The sequence below is a fragment of the Lipotes vexillifer genome, unplaced genomic scaffold, assembly GCF_000442215.2.
Source record: "Lipotes vexillifer unplaced genomic scaffold, Lipotes_vexillifer_v1.1 scaffold814, whole genome shotgun sequence".
Classification (NCBI taxonomy): domain Eukaryota; kingdom Metazoa; phylum Chordata; class Mammalia; order Artiodactyla; family Lipotidae; genus Lipotes; species Lipotes vexillifer.
In genome coordinates, this window is record NW_006784081.1 from 974,608 (window position 1) to 989,941 (window position 15,334).

The 15,334-nt window shown below is 55.5% G+C and overlaps 2 protein-coding genes across 2 annotated transcripts; both read left to right on the top strand.

Moving 5' to 3' along the window:
* The first annotated feature begins 980 nt into the window (after positions 1-980).
* On the top strand, positions 981-6,103 carry TRIM17 (tripartite motif containing 17). The gene is given in 7 exon segments (XM_007456502.1): positions 981-1,187; positions 1,189-1,434; positions 2,588-2,683; positions 3,194-3,421; positions 5,013-5,035; positions 5,127-5,227; positions 5,562-6,103. Coding segments are annotated over 7 exon segments (1,443 nt in total).
* Positions 6,104-7,233: 1,130 nt separating this feature from the next.
* Positions 7,234-14,579, top strand: TRIM11 (tripartite motif containing 11). Its single transcript, XM_007456503.1, has 6 exons — positions 7,234-7,881; positions 10,419-10,514; positions 10,814-11,044; positions 11,953-11,975; positions 12,062-12,162; positions 12,732-14,579. The coding sequence occupies exons 1-6, from the start codon at positions 7,474-7,476 to the stop codon at positions 13,277-13,279; spliced, it is 1,407 nt and encodes a 468-aa protein (XP_007456565.1). The 5' UTR covers positions 7,234-7,473; the 3' UTR covers positions 13,280-14,579.
* Positions 14,580-15,334: the final 755 nt, after the last annotated feature.

Consider the following 15,334-nt stretch of genomic DNA (forward strand, 5'->3'; position numbering starts at 1 on the left):
CCAGAGCTGGATGGTATTTAGAGGGGTAAAAACAGATTTTATTCAGGACTATTGAAATAGGAAGAAAGAGATCAGCATAGAACCTGGGGTTCTATGTGAAGCTCAGTTCTGAATACAGCATGGGCCAGTGGGGATGTATAGCCAAGGAGTAGGGTGGGGGTAAGTTATGGGAAATTACTAAGAGGACACATCTTAGTAGCAGGGGTGGGGGGGGGGGGGTCTGGTTAATCTCACCTAGTGGGATTCTTGCTAAACTCAAACAATGCAGAGACAAACATGGAAGCCCAAGGCCTGGCTGGAAAGTTCAGGGAGGCTGAGCTAGAGTTTGGTTAAAGAGAGAACCTTCGTCAACCCCGCTCCCTAATGGAAGAGAGAGTGTTGTTCCTCTTAAACTCCCTTTTTCCTTAGTTCTGCGGGTGTTCTGTTAAAGAGAAACATGATGCTTGTTAAAACCGTACGCAAGACGTTATTTAAGACTATTGCAATTGCAGAGGGAGATGGGGGGTCATCTCTGACTGTAGACAAGACAGCTGGGGATCTGTAGCCAAGGAGCAGGGTGATGGGGTTCAGTGATGGAAAATCACTAAGAGGCGCCATGAGGAGGGGGCTTCTTGCTAAACTGGCCTAACAGGATTCTTGCCCAAGGAGGGTCAAGGACATGTGTTCATTAAAGGTGGGAATGAGGAGCTAGATCAGATATTATGGTGGGAGTACTGTGAAATTCTCGCTGAAACTGGGTGGGGCCGGCTAAAGACAGGCCTACAGCTCAGCGGAAGCTGACTGGGGTTTGGTGAAGGAGAGGGTCTTTGTCAGCTTCCAGGGAGGCATTTGTGCCTCTTACTGAAGATAAGTCAGGGTACCCTAACAACCTCGTGTTCAGACTCCATTTGCAAAAGGATGCTGAGAGAGTACTATGGAGAGCCCAGACAGAGCTCCAGACAGAGGATGTGGCACGACACTCCGTTCCTTCCCCAGGAGCCATGGATGCTGTGGAACTTGCCAGAAAATTGCAGGAGGAGGCCACTTGCTCCATCTGTCTCGACTACCTCACAGACCCCGTGATGACCACCTGCGCTCACAATTTCTGCCGAGAGTGCATCCGGCTGACCTGGAAGAAGGCCAAAGGCCAGAAAACGAGGAGAAAGTGTAAGGACTCCTTTCCCTGCCCCGAGTGCCGCAAGCTATCCCCCCCGGAGGAACCTGCCGCCCAACTGTCTGCTGACCAAGGTGGCGGAGATGGCGTGGCAGCACCCCAGCCTACAGAGCAGAGACCTGTGCCAGGTGCACCAGGAGCTGCTCAAACTCTTTTGTGAGGACGACCAGAGTCCCATCTGCGTCATCTGCAGGGAGTCCCAGGAACACCAGCCCCACAGGGTGGTCCCTACTGAGGAGGCTGTGCAGGAATGGGCCTGGGCTGGGGGCCAGGGCAGGGAGGTCCAAGTGTCCCCACACTCCCACGACAAAACAGGCTGGTGGCCAGGCCATCGTGGTGTCACCTCTGATTATGCAGGAGTCCAGACTGACAAAGTCCCCACATGGGCCTGTCCACATTCCCTGGTCTTTGTGCAGCGATCTGTGTGGCGAGGCCAGGCAACCCTCTGTTGGGCAAGAGGAGGGGAGCCTTTCTCCTCCACCTACCTGAGGCTCTTTGGCTGGGGGCCCATAAATTAGATTGAGCAAAGACAAATCAAAGAGAAAGGCAAACCGTCTACTAACACATGCGTGTGATGCGAGTCACTTGGGAGAAACTGCAGCAACAGTAAAAGAGGGTCAGTTAGAACTTGGGCTTATCTAGAATCTTAACAAAGAATAATACATTTGGAGAAAAGCAACAAGACAAAGGCAAAGGTTTCAGCCTCCCAAGGGTGGCAGACTAGGGGGAAAGTGTCTCAGTCTGCTTGGGCTGCTGTAACAGAATACCACAGACTGGGTGGCTTATAAGCAGAAATTTATTGCTCACAGTTGGAGGCCGGAAGTCCAAGATCAGGGCACCAGCACAGTCAGGTGAGAGCCCCTTCCTGGTTCATACATGGCCAACTTCTCACTGTGTCCTCACATGGAAGAAGGGGCAAGGGAGCTCTCTGGGGTCACTTTTATAATGGCACTAATCTCATTCATGTGGGCTCCACCCTCATGACCTCATCACCTCCCAAAGGCCCCACCTCTACCATCACATTGTGGGTTAAGGCTTCAATATATGAATTTGGCGGGGAGGGACACAAACATTCAGAGCATGGCAGAAAGTAGATATATAGAGGGATATCAAAGGAAGATAAGGGTTATTAGTGCAGGTCCATCTTAACACCAACCTTCCATCTTCTTAATGGGCATAAAACATCCCCAGCAAGGTGCTTTTGCTCAGGTAATGGGAGCCCCTGGAAGGCATCTTTCTGCATCTGTTCTCAGTTGCCTCCTGCTCAAAATAGTCCTCATGCCAAAGGGGCAGATTTTGGGGTGGCATATTTCCATCCCGTGCACCCCATTAGGATGGTCTTTGGGGTGGATGCAGCTTCAGAGGGCACCATCTAGATGTGGGGCGTGCAGGGGGCCCACTGACCCCAAATCCCACGGTTTGGGTGCCCCACAGTTGAAGCTGGAGGAAAACATGGGACACCTGAGAGAGGAAATGGTGAAGACCGGGAAGTTGCAAGCCAAGGAGGAACAGACCGGGGCCAAATGGCAGGTAGGTGCTGGGGACCACGCTCAGCAGCTGAGCAGTGTGGGGAAGGCCCAGCCAGGCCCCAAAGCACCCACAGGGTCTCCTGAACCTGTGGAACCCCTTGAAGTGGGAATCACTGTCCTGTGCGGATGTGAACATGGGACCCCAGAAAGGCAATGATTTCCCAGGTCACAGAATTCCTGCCAAACCAGGACTGAGAACAGTGCCCTCAGCACAGACTGGCCATTTCAGAGATGCAGGGAGCAAGGGTACATGGATGCTTGGAAGTTGCCAGTTGGGGCTCAGAGTAAAATTATGCTACAGTGACAGTGCAGGGGGCCTCTGTGTGGCCCCTGGCCTGCCAGGTTTGCTGGTTTTCTGTGGGTCACTGGGATTCAGAGATGTGCCATTGTCCCCAGAGCAGACTTTCCAAGCTGGTGGGTTTGGTTGGTGGGTGGGGTCTGAAAGCAGGCACTTGGGTTGATGGGGCCCTGAGTGGTACCTCACCTAGGACTCCCATCACTACCACCACAGAAGAAGGTGAAGGAGCAGAGGGAGCGCATCGTGGTTGAGTTTGAGAAGATGGGCCTCCTCCTCATGGAGAAGCGGCGCCTGCTCCAGGCTCTGAAGGAGGAGGAGGAGGAGACAGTGGCAAAGCTGCAGAAGAGCATGGCCTCACTGGACCAGCAGAGTCACTCCTTGAAGATGCTGCTACTGCAGCTGATGGGCAGGAATGAGTGCACACCGCTCCAGATGCTGCAGGTGAGGTGGGCACACCTGTTCACCTGGCTGGGGGTGGGGGCATGAGCTCTGGCTCAGGTGTGGTTAGGGTGGGCTGACCTGTGGCAACAGATTCAGGCCAACGGGAGAGGCTCTGTCTCAGTCAGCTCAGGCTGCATAACAAATACCACAGACTGGGTGGTTTAAACAACAGACATTTATTGTTCACATTCCTGGAGGCTGGAAGTCCGAGCTCAAGTGGGCAGAGCTGGTTTCTCCTGAGGCTTCTCTCCTTGGCTTATAGACAGCCATCTTCTCCCTGTGTCCTCACATGGTCATCCCTCTGTGTCTGTGCCGACAGCTTCTTTTTATAAGGACATCATCAGATTGGATTACAGCCCACCTTAATGACCTGATATTATTTTAATCACATCTTTAAGACCCTATCTCCAAATACAGTCACAAGCTGAGGTACTGGGGGTTAGGGCTCCACAACAGATGAATTTCGGGAGGGGCCAATTCAGTCTATGACAGGCTCCAATCCTAGAGACCTGTGTTCATTCCCTTCATAGCCTAGGGATGTGGCCTGAGGGCAGCTGTTGTCCGCAGTGATGCAGGGCACAGACAGACTGGCCCAGACAGGTGCCTGTGACTTCTCAGGCAAGAGCAAGTCACATGATCACACCTGCCAGCTATGGAAGTGGGGAGAAGGTGCAGCTGGCCTGCCAGGGATAGGCCTGCACACCAAGGCCCTGGAAGGGGCAATTATGTTGGCCAAAAAGTGGGTAACTGGCTCATCAAGTGTGCAGAGTGATGGAATCCATAGCAAAACAATACATTTCACACTGTGAGCCATTATACACACATTCACAGGAATGTGTTTACACAAGTGAAGTAAATGCCACATGTAGGGTATCTATATTTCCCAGTGTGCCTGGGTCAATCCAGTTTTATGCCTGTTATCCTGGCATCCTGTGGGTTTTGTCCCCAGTAAGTGTCCTGGTGTAGACAAGACTATACCCTTGCTCTACCTTTGGGGGAATACCTTGTCTTTTATCAAAGAGCAAGCTGTGGGCTTCCCTGGTGGCGCAGTGGTTGAGAGTCCGCATGCTGATGCAGGGGACATGGGTTTGTGCACTGGTCCGGGAAGATCCCACATGCCGCGGAGCGGCTAGGCCCATGAGCCATGGCCAATTAGCCTGCGCGTCCGGAGCCTGTGCTCCGCAACAGGAGAGGCCACAACAGTGAGAGGCCCACGTACTGCAAAAAAAAAAAAAAAAAAGAGCAAGCTGTTTGCAACCCACTAAACTGACTCCTGACCCACTCAAGGCCCAAGGTCCACAGGGTGAAAACACCATTTGGTCTCCCATGCCTTCATGGTCCATCATGAGCAGGACAGCTTCCCTGTGTCCTCATTCATTGTGATGGGTAGCAGGAGGCTTGGGTAAGTCAGATACCTTACTGTGTACAGCCAAAAGACAGCGTTACACTCTGGGAACTGCAAACAGGGCCATGGGAAACATCATAAAGCCCTTCTAACCCTACTGGCCAAATGTCGACACAGGGTGCTCAACTCCACAGATCCCTAATGAGACCTTGCCAATCTCTCTTCCTCCTTCTGTGCCTTTTGAAGGATGTGAAGGACCTCCTGGGCAGGTACGTAGCCACCTGCGGTGGAGGAGGTGATGGGTGCAAGGAGGACTGCAAGTGGGGCCAGAGGGGACAGTGAGACCTGTGTCCACTGGAGGAAGAACAGCCTGAGAGTGCAGTACCCAGAGACGACCCCCACCATGCTGAAGACCGTCTGTAGGGTGCTGGGGCAGATAGAGGTGCTCAAGAGTTTCCAAGGTAAGTAGTGGGGGCCCAGGTGCTCTTGGCAGTGCCCCACCCTGCTCCTAGCCACTCAAGGCAAGGGTCACCAGTGGTGGTGGCGGGGGGGTCTCAACCACACTGCCCAATGCTCAAATGGTTCCCCAGCCCCATCTCCTTGGCACCACCAATATCCACAGTTGGGGTATGGGATCATGCAGCAACTCCAGGTTCACAGCTGAACTCAGCCAAAGGGAGGTCTGGGTGGGGCTTAGGATGAATGGGGGATTATTTGGCCCCTGCTAGGGCCTCACCCTCCCCACCCTGACCATGAAAGGTCCCTCTCTCCCCTCCACTCCGGGCCTGTCTCCAGAGGATGTGGTGCCCGACCCCTCCACGGCATACCCCTACCTCCTCTTACATGAGAGCCGCCAGAGGCGCTACCTGAGCACCCCGATGGACGGCACACCCCCTGTCAAGGACAGGTTCCTAGCCTGCCCCTGCACAGTGGGCCAAGAGACCTCCTCAGGGAGGCACTACTGGGAGGTGGGCATGAACCTCACTTGTGATGCACTGTGGGCCCTGGGCGTGTGCAGGGACAACGTGAGCCGGAGGGGCAGGGTCCCCAAGTGCCCAGAAAATGGGTGCTGGGTGGTGCAGCTATGCAAGGAAAAGAGGTGTGCACCTGCCATGTGTGCCCTGACACCCGTCATGCTGACTGAGCCCCCCAGCCACATGGGCATCTTCCTGGATTTCGAGGCCGGAGAGGTATCCTTCTACAATGTGAACAATGGGTCCCACCTGCATACCTACTCCCAGCCCGCCTTCTCTGACCCCTTGCAACCCTTCTTCTGCCTTGGGGCCCCCGAATCGGGCCAGATGGTCATCTCTACAGTGACCCTATGGGTGAAGTGACAGCGGCGCAAGGAGGGGGAGCCTGGACAGCCCTGGTTTCTCCAGAAGGTGATGTGGTCCAGCTCAGCAAGGCCCACCTGCCCAGCTTATCTGGAATGAGGCATTTGAGAGCCAACGGCTGTGCAGGGTAGTTTCACAAAGCGGAAGTATAATCATGATTAAAGCAGTTAAACATTAAGAGGCTATATTTACAGATGCTTCATAGAAAAGAAAACGTCCACAGTGGGTCAGTTTCTAAAAACATATGTACCAGGCACAGTGTGGTGCAGTGTTCTTTAGCCATGTCCCTCACTCTCCACTTGAGATGTTGCCATTCATTGGCTCCTCCATGGTTCATGTTTTTATATGTAGAGCCAAGTCCTCAAATATCTACCTTCTTTGTCCTCCACAAATTCCATATTTGGGTCTTTCACAGGGGGAAAATGAAAAAGTGAAGAGATTTTTCAAGCTGAAACCCTAAAAGCCTCAGAGCTCCCCACCTCCATCCCTTCTACCCAGGGAAGTTGCAGGGGCAAAATTCAGAGTGAGGATCAGAGAGGGTCCTTTCTTTTCACTCCCTCTCCACCGCCCACCCCACCACCTCCCCGAGCCCCGCCGCTGCAGACGCATTAACAGCCAGGTAACAGTTGCCAGAAACCTAGAATTCTGGTCAATGTACTCGTACCCCAACAAGGCCAAAGTCCCTGCGGGCCGAGCCCCTCACCCAATAAGTTCTGACCGTTCCCAGCCCGGGGACGCGCGAAGACACCCAGGAGCGCACGGGGAACGATTTGGGGCCCACGACACAGCCTCAGCTTCCCCTTGTCCTCGCGGTCTCTGCGCTTCGCGAACAGCCCAGTGACCGTGCGGGGCACCCCGCTGGCCCCGGCCCCTGCACCCCACCTTTCCCCAGGCCCGACGGAGAGGCCAGACCGTGCAACACCGCAACAGCCCAGAGGCGGAGGCGACGCAAGGTCAGCGGGTGAGCAGCCTCCAATTCTGTCCGGCCCGTGGGCCGCGTGACAGGCCACGGCCAATCCGGAGCTAAAGTGGGTTGTTCCAAAGGAAAACAAAAAAAACAACAAAAAAAAAACCCAGCTGCTTCCTGCTTCCGCCCCCGCTTCGACTCCTCTTCCTCCCCGCGTACGGTATTCCTAGGCTCTACGTTCCCGGAGCCTCTGCAGTCCCGGAGCCGTATATTCCGCATCACAGGAGTCGCGCAGCCTTGGACCCCGGAGCCCTTGCGCTCCGAAGCTCCCCGAGTACCCTGGTGCCCTGCACCTCGCGTCCCCGGAGACCCCGCGTCCTTACGCGCTCCCCATAGTCCCGGCAGCGGCCGGCCACCGCCCGACGCGTTGGACCACACTGCCCTCCTCCGTTCCACCGGTGCCATGGCCGCCCCGGACCTGTCCACCAACCTCCAAGAGGAGGCCACCTGCGCCATCTGCCTCGACTACTTTACGGATCCGGTGATGACCGACTGCGGCCACAACTTCTGCCGCGAGTGCATCCGGCGCTGCTGGGGCCAGCCCGAGGGCCCGTACGCGTGCCCCGAGTGCCGCGAGCTGTCCCCGCAGAGGAACCTGCGACCCAACCGACCGCTCGCCAAGATGGCCGAGATGGCGCGGCGCCTGCACCCTCCGTCACCCGTCCCACAGGGCGTGTGCGCCGCGCACCGCGAGCCACTGGCCGCCTTCTGCGGCGACGACCTGCGCCTGCTGTGCTCGGCCTGCGAGCGCTCGGGGGAGCACTGGGCGCACCGAGTGCGTCCGCTGCAGGACGCGGCCGACGATCTCAAGGTGTGGACAGGTCCAGGCGGAGCACGGCCTAGCAGGGGGTCTCTGCGGGTTGGGGGGACGTGGCTTGGGCCTGCGGGGTTGGGGGCCCCATCCTGGCCCAGGTTGTGGGCTCGGCTCCCAGCCTGGTCCGGGTCTCGGGGGGTGTGTAGGGGGGTGTAGCCTGTCCCAAACCGGCACCCTAGAGGGACTGGGGCACCGCCCACCAGTGAGGCGCTGGCCTGGGGACCTGGTCGTGGGGAGGGGGCGTGCTTTCTGAAGTCTAGGTCCCACAGAACCGGTGGGAGGGCTGCCTGGGGCAGGGACTGGGCAGGTTTGACCGACCTTTGGCAGGGATGGAGCCGGGAGAGGAGAAAGTGGGAAGGGAACCTCAGAGGTGACTGGTCCCAGGTGGACGTGCACGGATGAGGACTCTGAGCCTTCAGAGGGTCGTGGGCAGGGCAGGCCGGGGCCGTGGGGCCGACGCCAGTCCTGAAGTTCTGGTGAGAAGAGATGGAAAGGCAGCCAGGAAGCCGCTGCAGAGCCCCAGGCAGGGATCAATGCAGGGACAGAGCCATTGCCCCAGGAGGCGGACGCCAGGGCCCACCAGGCTTTCCCAGTAGGTTACTCTGCCAGCTGACAAGCCAGGGCTCAGCCCTGCTTTGAGCCCAGGCTGAGATACCTTGTTTCTCTGTTCTGGAAATGCATTTCCTTAAAATCCAAACAAACACCAGCACTCCTTTCTCTGCTAAGAGCCTCAGGGCAAACACTTACCTGGCTCACCTGGCCAGCTGCCTACTACATTCCTGCGGGTGGGTTTCCTTCTGAAACCCAAGGTATTAGGTACATGGGTGGCATCTTTCAAACTTTTTGACTGTGGTTTGCATTTTGCTTTATGGCCAGTAGTGTCTCTCTGCTGAGGTACCTCAAGTACATGCTTTAGTCAACGTTAGAATCAGTACTCTGTCACTATCATAGAGCAAGTCTCTGGGACAACAGACAGAATAAACCTATACCTGATCCACATCACTGGGCTTGTCCTGACACAATTTTTGTGGTTTTCTTCTCACTCTGAGGTATAACGTGCACACAGGAACACCCGCTCCTTACATGAGTCTAGCGGATTTGCACTTCTGTCACTGAGTACCCCAATCAGGGTGTGGAAAGTGACCAAAAGAGCAGAGAATGACCAGCAGCTCTCTAGAGGCCTCTCCCAGCTGACCTGATAAAGTCTCATGTGGTAGCACTTAATCCTGTCTGTCATAAGGGAGGAAAAGCGTTTTCCTCTGCCGTGTCGTGTTCTATGACTGAGGCTTGCAAATTAAAGTGACAAAAGAGATCAACAGGTGAAGGGACATATACTTTTAATAGTCTTTTAAATTGTACACGGCACAAGAGTTTCACAGAAAAGTGAGAAACTCAAGTGGTTAGACTCGGGCTTATAGTCCATTTTAACAAAGGACGATAACTTGTGGAAAAGCAACCAGACAAGCAACTAGAAAGGGGATTTGGGCTTCTAGGGCCAATACATTGTGGGAAAGGAACAAGGACGTATATTGAGGGGAACTAATGGAACATCAGGGTTATTTGAGTAAGGTTTGTTTAGGTAGACTCATCTCAGTGTCAACAACTTGTCTCTGGGTGGTGACTGTTCCCCTTCCTGGTACTGGGTAGGAATCGTTCTCATGGAAAACTTAGGCCCTGCGTTTCGGCAGAAGGGAAGAGAGCAGAGAGCTCTTCCTGCATCTGCTGTTTCTCAGTCACCTCAGCTCTAAATAATCTTGATGCCATAGTGGCGTGTGTTGGGATGTCATGACCCTTCACCGTATTGGTGCTTTACTTTGTCTTAATGCTGGAGAAGATGCCCCAGCAAACTTCTCATCAGTGGGCTGTGGCTGGTATTTGCACAGCCTGGGAGTGCTGGCTCTATAAAGCGCAACCTCCCAGGGCCCTGGTGCATCTAGAACATGGACGGAGGGAATAGTGGAATCCCCACCCGCGCTGCTGTCACTCTTGTGATGGTCCTTCAGATCCTCCTGCATCTCGGGCCTCCTGGCTTTCCCAGGTGCCAAGTGTGTCGTAAACAGGGTTGAAGTGTGGGTTGAAGTAAATGTTAGGCATAGGCCTGAAATCAGGACCAAGGAGCCGGATACAAACGTGCCCATCCTGTGGCTCGTTCCGGTTAGCTGAAACCCAGCAAGCCCAGTTCAGGCAGAGAGAAACGAAGCGGTTCGGAAGAAAGAAGGTGGTGATGCAGTGGGAAGTTGGGTTGTGGGAAGGTTGCCCTGAGATTAGGGAGGGGTGGGAACAACAGAAGAAAGGATATTCAGGCAAGGGGAAATAGCTGCTTAGGGCAGTGGTGGGAGGGCCACACCAGCTAGAGGGCATCTCCTGGCAAATTTGAGTTTGCTCCACCTGTCATGTCCCAGGCCCAGTTTTCCACAACTAGTCCCTGCCAGCTGAGTTCAGGCTTAGCTGGGGTTGGGCAGGTGGGAGCAGGTATAAGGCCCAGCCTGGAGGCCTGGCCTGGCCGGGGTCACTCTGGGCTCACCTCCCTATAGGGCAAGCTGGAGAAGTCCCTGGAGCATCTGCGGAAGCAAATGGAGGATGCACTGCTGTTCCAGGCCCAGGCAGAGGAGACCTGCTCCTTGTGGCAGGCAGGTGGCCAGGCACCCAGTGTGGGTGGGGGCAGGGGGCATGAGGGCCCCCACCGCAGGACGCCACCCTTCACATTCAGCCTCATGCTTCTGGGCAGCGCCCCTGCCTCAGACCCCATGTCTAACCCACCTCAGGGTGGGTTTGGGGGTTGGGAGTGGGGGTCAGGGAGAACCAGGCATGGGGGGCCCTGGGTGTATTGGTTTGGGGATCAGGGAGGGATGGATGTGGGGGACCCCGGATTGGGGCTTAGGGTGGCTCCAGGTCCCAGGCCCTCAGCTGTCCTCCCTGACCCCCACAGAAGATGGTGGAGACCCAGCGGCAGAATGTGCTGACGGAGTTTGAGAGGCTGCGCCGTCTGCTTGTGGAGGAGGAGCAGCGGCTGCTGCAGAGGCTGGAGGAGGAAGAGCTGGAGGTGCTGCCCCCCTTGCGGGAGAGCGCGGCCCGGCTCGGACAGCAGAGCGCCCAGCTGGCCGAGCTCATCACTGAGCTGGAGGGGCGCTGCCAGCTACCAGCACTGGGGCTGTTGCAGGTGAGCTGGCACCCATTCCTGGGGGTGGGCATGTGGGGGGTCTCAAGGGAAGGCCAGGCATGGGAATGGAGAGCAGGAAAGTGGAGGAAGCATTGTGCAAAGCAGGCTGACTGACTGGTGCTTGCCTGGACCTCTCAGGACCTCACCAGCTGGTCTCCTTCCTATGAAACACAGGGAGTGGACACCACTGCTGAACTGCACGAACTGCTGTTAGCGCTTGTCTGGGAGCCCTAATGGGGACTGGCCAGTGGGTCACCGCCCAGCTCTCTGAAGGTTTGGGCCCACTGGGCTGAGAGAAAAAGCCAACAGGTCTCGCATAGGGATTCCTGCATGGGCCCAGTGCTACCCCTGAGAATCTGGCCCCTGCAATTTGTGCCTGCAGGTGGGAGCCAAGGATCCTGCATGTGCAGCCCAGGGTGCTTCCTGTGGGAGGTGACCCTCCTTGGAGCCTCAGAGCTGAGTGGACTTTCAGGGACCAGTAAGAGGCTCCCAGTTGCCATCCTGGGGCTAAAATTTAGTCCTTTGGCCTTTGCTGAGCCATCAGGTGATCTTAAGCCTGGGAAGCAGGAAGAATCCCGGACAAGTGGGTGGCGGGGATCGAGGGAAGTTAGCAGAAGTGGGCTATGGTCAGTAAAGTGGTGGGAGGGCTAGGCAGGCAGCTAGGAGGTGAGAGGGAGCAGCCCTCAAGGATGAGTGAATGTTGCTGGAGAAGCTGCAGGAAGCAGAGGTTCTGGAAGGAGGACGGGTTGGCCCAGGAAGTGAGATAAGGTTTCACAGGTTTATGTAAAATGCAGTTTGGCGTCTCAGCTGAGATGTCCCAGTGTGGGAGTGGTGTCAGCTGGCCTGGCTGCATTTCATGCCCTTCACCTGGGGGATGGGTGCTGACGCAGTGTGTGTCTCTCCCACAGGATATCAGGGACACCCTGCGCAGGTAGGAGCTTCGGACTCTCCCCAGGGAAGGTGGGCGGGGTTCAAGGTGGGCCCACTGCAGGGATGACACCTCCACTGCCCCTCCAGAGTCCAGGACGTGAAGCTGCAGCCTCCTGAGGTGGTGCCCATGGAGATGAGGACAGTGTGCAGGGTCCCAGGGCTGGTGGAGGCCTTGCGGAGGTTCCGAGGTGAGTGTTATGCAGAGGCCGGGGGGATCCCACGCGCTGTCTCCAGTCCAGAGGAAGTGCCAGTCCTGAGCTTTTGCCGGTGGGCTGGGGTCTGTGGTAGGAACAACACGCAGGCTCCCAGTTCATGGATGAGAAACTAGGAGGGATCAGGGCTATTGGGCAGAAGATAGCAGCTCAGGGAAGGCCAGGTCCAAGCTTTTCACTGATGCATTTAGGAAAAATAGAGGTGGGAACAGCCTCCTAGGGTCATTCAGGCGCCAGAGCACCCGTGTGGACCCCAGGTTTGTGGAGTCTGGGATGAAAGCTGCCCTAGAACACACACACACTTCTCTCTGGGGACTAAAAGAATGGACACGGAAAGCACTCAGGGTTTCCTTCTGTGCTCTAAGGGGCATGAATCACAAGGAAGCATGGACTGCTTTCTAGAACGTTCCAAGGTACAGCTAGAGTGGTTAGGGAATCTTTTCGAGGGAGAAGGGGCGTGGTCAGTTTGTGGGCAGTCACAAACTGCAGGGTTGTATGGCTCTGGGGCAGACAGCTTCGAGGGTTGACCACTGTTCTGTCTGCAGGGGACATGACTCTCGATCCTGACACCGCCAACCCTGAGCTGGTACTGTCAGAGGACAGGAGGAGTGTGCGGCGGGGGGACCTGCGGCAGGCCCTGCCCGACAGCCCTGAGCGGTTCGACCCCGGGCCTTGTGTGCTGGGCCGGGAGCCCTTGACCTCGGGCCGCCACTACTGGGAGGTGGAGGTCGGGGAGCGGGCCAGCTGGGCCCTGGGCGTCTGCAGAGAGAACGCCAACCGCAAGGAGAAGGGCGAGCTGTTCGCTGGTAACGGGTTCTGGATCCTCGTGTTCCTGGGGAGCTACTACAACTCCTCCGAGCGGGCTTTTGCCCCTCTCCGAGACCCACCCCGGCGCGTGGGCATCTTTCTGGACTACGAGGCTGGACATCTGTCCTTCTACAGTGCCAGCGATGGGTCGCTCTTGTATACCTTTCCTGAGACGCCCTTCTCGGGGACCCTGCGGGCCCTCTTCTCACCTCTGTCCAGCAGCCCAACCCCTATGACCATCTGCAGGCCGAAAGGTGGGCCTGGGGACATGCTGGCTCCCCAGTGAGCAGGCCTCTCATAGCCCCTTGTCCTGCCTTCCGAGTCTGCGAGACGCTTGAAAAACCTGAGAAGAGGGTGCTTGTCCTCTGAGCTATGGAAAACACTCATAATGCCACTCGGATACGTGTAGCAAACTGAACTCTGTCACTGCCACTCCCAGGAAGCCATGTGAGTGTGTGCGGGCTGGGCTGTCCTCCCTCGGGGGACTCTCCAAGGTCATCAGGTGCTGAGACCCCATTCACCAGTGCATCACACACAGTCCTTTGCAGAGCCCTGAGCCTAGGGCCCTGGTAGCCCTGGTTCCAGGAGCCTCACCAACCTGCCCCACCCAGCCTCAGTCTGGTGAGACACCAGGGCCTGCAGAACTCTCAGGCTGCAGTCTGAGCAACCCCCCAAACCCTGGGGCCACACCTTGAGAAAGCTGCTGTCTTGTGAGACCGCTGGCCAAGAGGTGGCTCCAAGCCCACCAGCCTGTCTTGGGGTCTGGTCCAAACTGGCGGGGGGGGGGGGGGGCTGGATGTAGTTGCCTCAGATTAACTGGGGTGCAGCAGAGTCCTCAGGTGACAGGTGATGTGGGAAAGGCCACAGGGAGGGAACTGGGAGCAAGTCACTGAACAAAGTGGTTGATTAACTAGGACACACAGATGCCCTCAAATCCCCCTGAACCCACTCAGGGCTTCTGGAAAAAGCTCCTTCCCTGGTTCCCAGTGCAGAGGTTCAGTTCTGGGAGGTCTGAGGGCCTGGAGGTGAGCGTGAGGCTCAGAAATGACACCTCACTGTTTCCATCTGAGCGGCACTGAGAAGAGCAAGCTGGCGTTGCCCTCTCACATGCCTCTTCAGTGGCCCGTGGCGTGGTCCCTGAACTCAGAACCCAGAGTCTCCTGCCTGGGGGAGGGGGGAGGCCACCCTGAGCCCTGGCTTAAAAGTCCAGGCTTCGTTTTTGCTTTAAGTTTTGACACTGCTTCACCTTTCTCAAGAAGGTGTGATGCGGCGTCTCTGCACCCCTAGATTTTTATTAATTGTAAGGACCATTCTCACAGTAAATAAATTAACAGTTGTCTGTAGTCCCCTTATCTTTAAGGTCGGGGGGTGGGGAAATCCTCCAGAGGGCCCACCCTCTGGGAGGGGATACAGAAACAAGATGCTCACTGGTAAAGTCGGGGATGCAGCTGCTGCCCACACAAGCACGGCAACTCCCAGGTATGGTCTCGATGTTCTTTGGCTCAACACGTGTGTTCATTTCATGAAGGTACTGTAGGCATTTTTTTCCTTTTTTTCAGATAACCTGATAAACATTTCCCATGTTCCTCTGTGTTCAATAGCCAGTACTTTTTCATTTACTTGATTATTTACTCATTCTCCCATTCTTGGGCTTTTTTGTTATTGTTACTATGTATACACCACTTTTGAATATCTTGAACAACAGTTCCTTCAAATTATGTACACAGGGGGAAGTATTTTCTCAGTTGAGTCAGGGGTCTGGCCATGTTTTTGGCTGGGGAATTATTCCCATATGATTTCCCAAGGAATGGGGCCCACTGTTTCACTTCCTGTTGAGAATCTGAGCATAGTGTTTGGTTCAGCAAGATTTGGACTTTAAGGTTTGGGACTTCCACAATGGCCACTGGAAACCTAGCCTGTGGGGCAGCCTCGTGAGTTTAATAAATGAGCACACAACTGCCCCGAGGACACCAAGATGCCTCTGGCTGTGGCTTTAGAACAAAGCTGCACACAAGTGTAAGGGAGGAAAAATCATTTGCCCTCAACCCTTCTGAGTTCTTGGCTGAGACCCTGTAATAAAGCTAAACAAGAGAAAAGCAAAGAGGTTTATTGACACGTATACCTCAGGTATGCATAGGAGAAACCCCAGGAAAATGAGTAACTTAGAGCAGCAGCTTAGTTCTTTGGCTTAGATAGCATCTTCAACAAAGAACAATGTTTATGCAGAAATGACAGGGAAAGCAGTTTTAGACTTCCAAGGTCATAAAACGAGCAGGTAAACTAATGGTACCTAATGCTAGTTAGTAAGGTTTGTTATATGTAGATCCTACCCCGCCGCCGT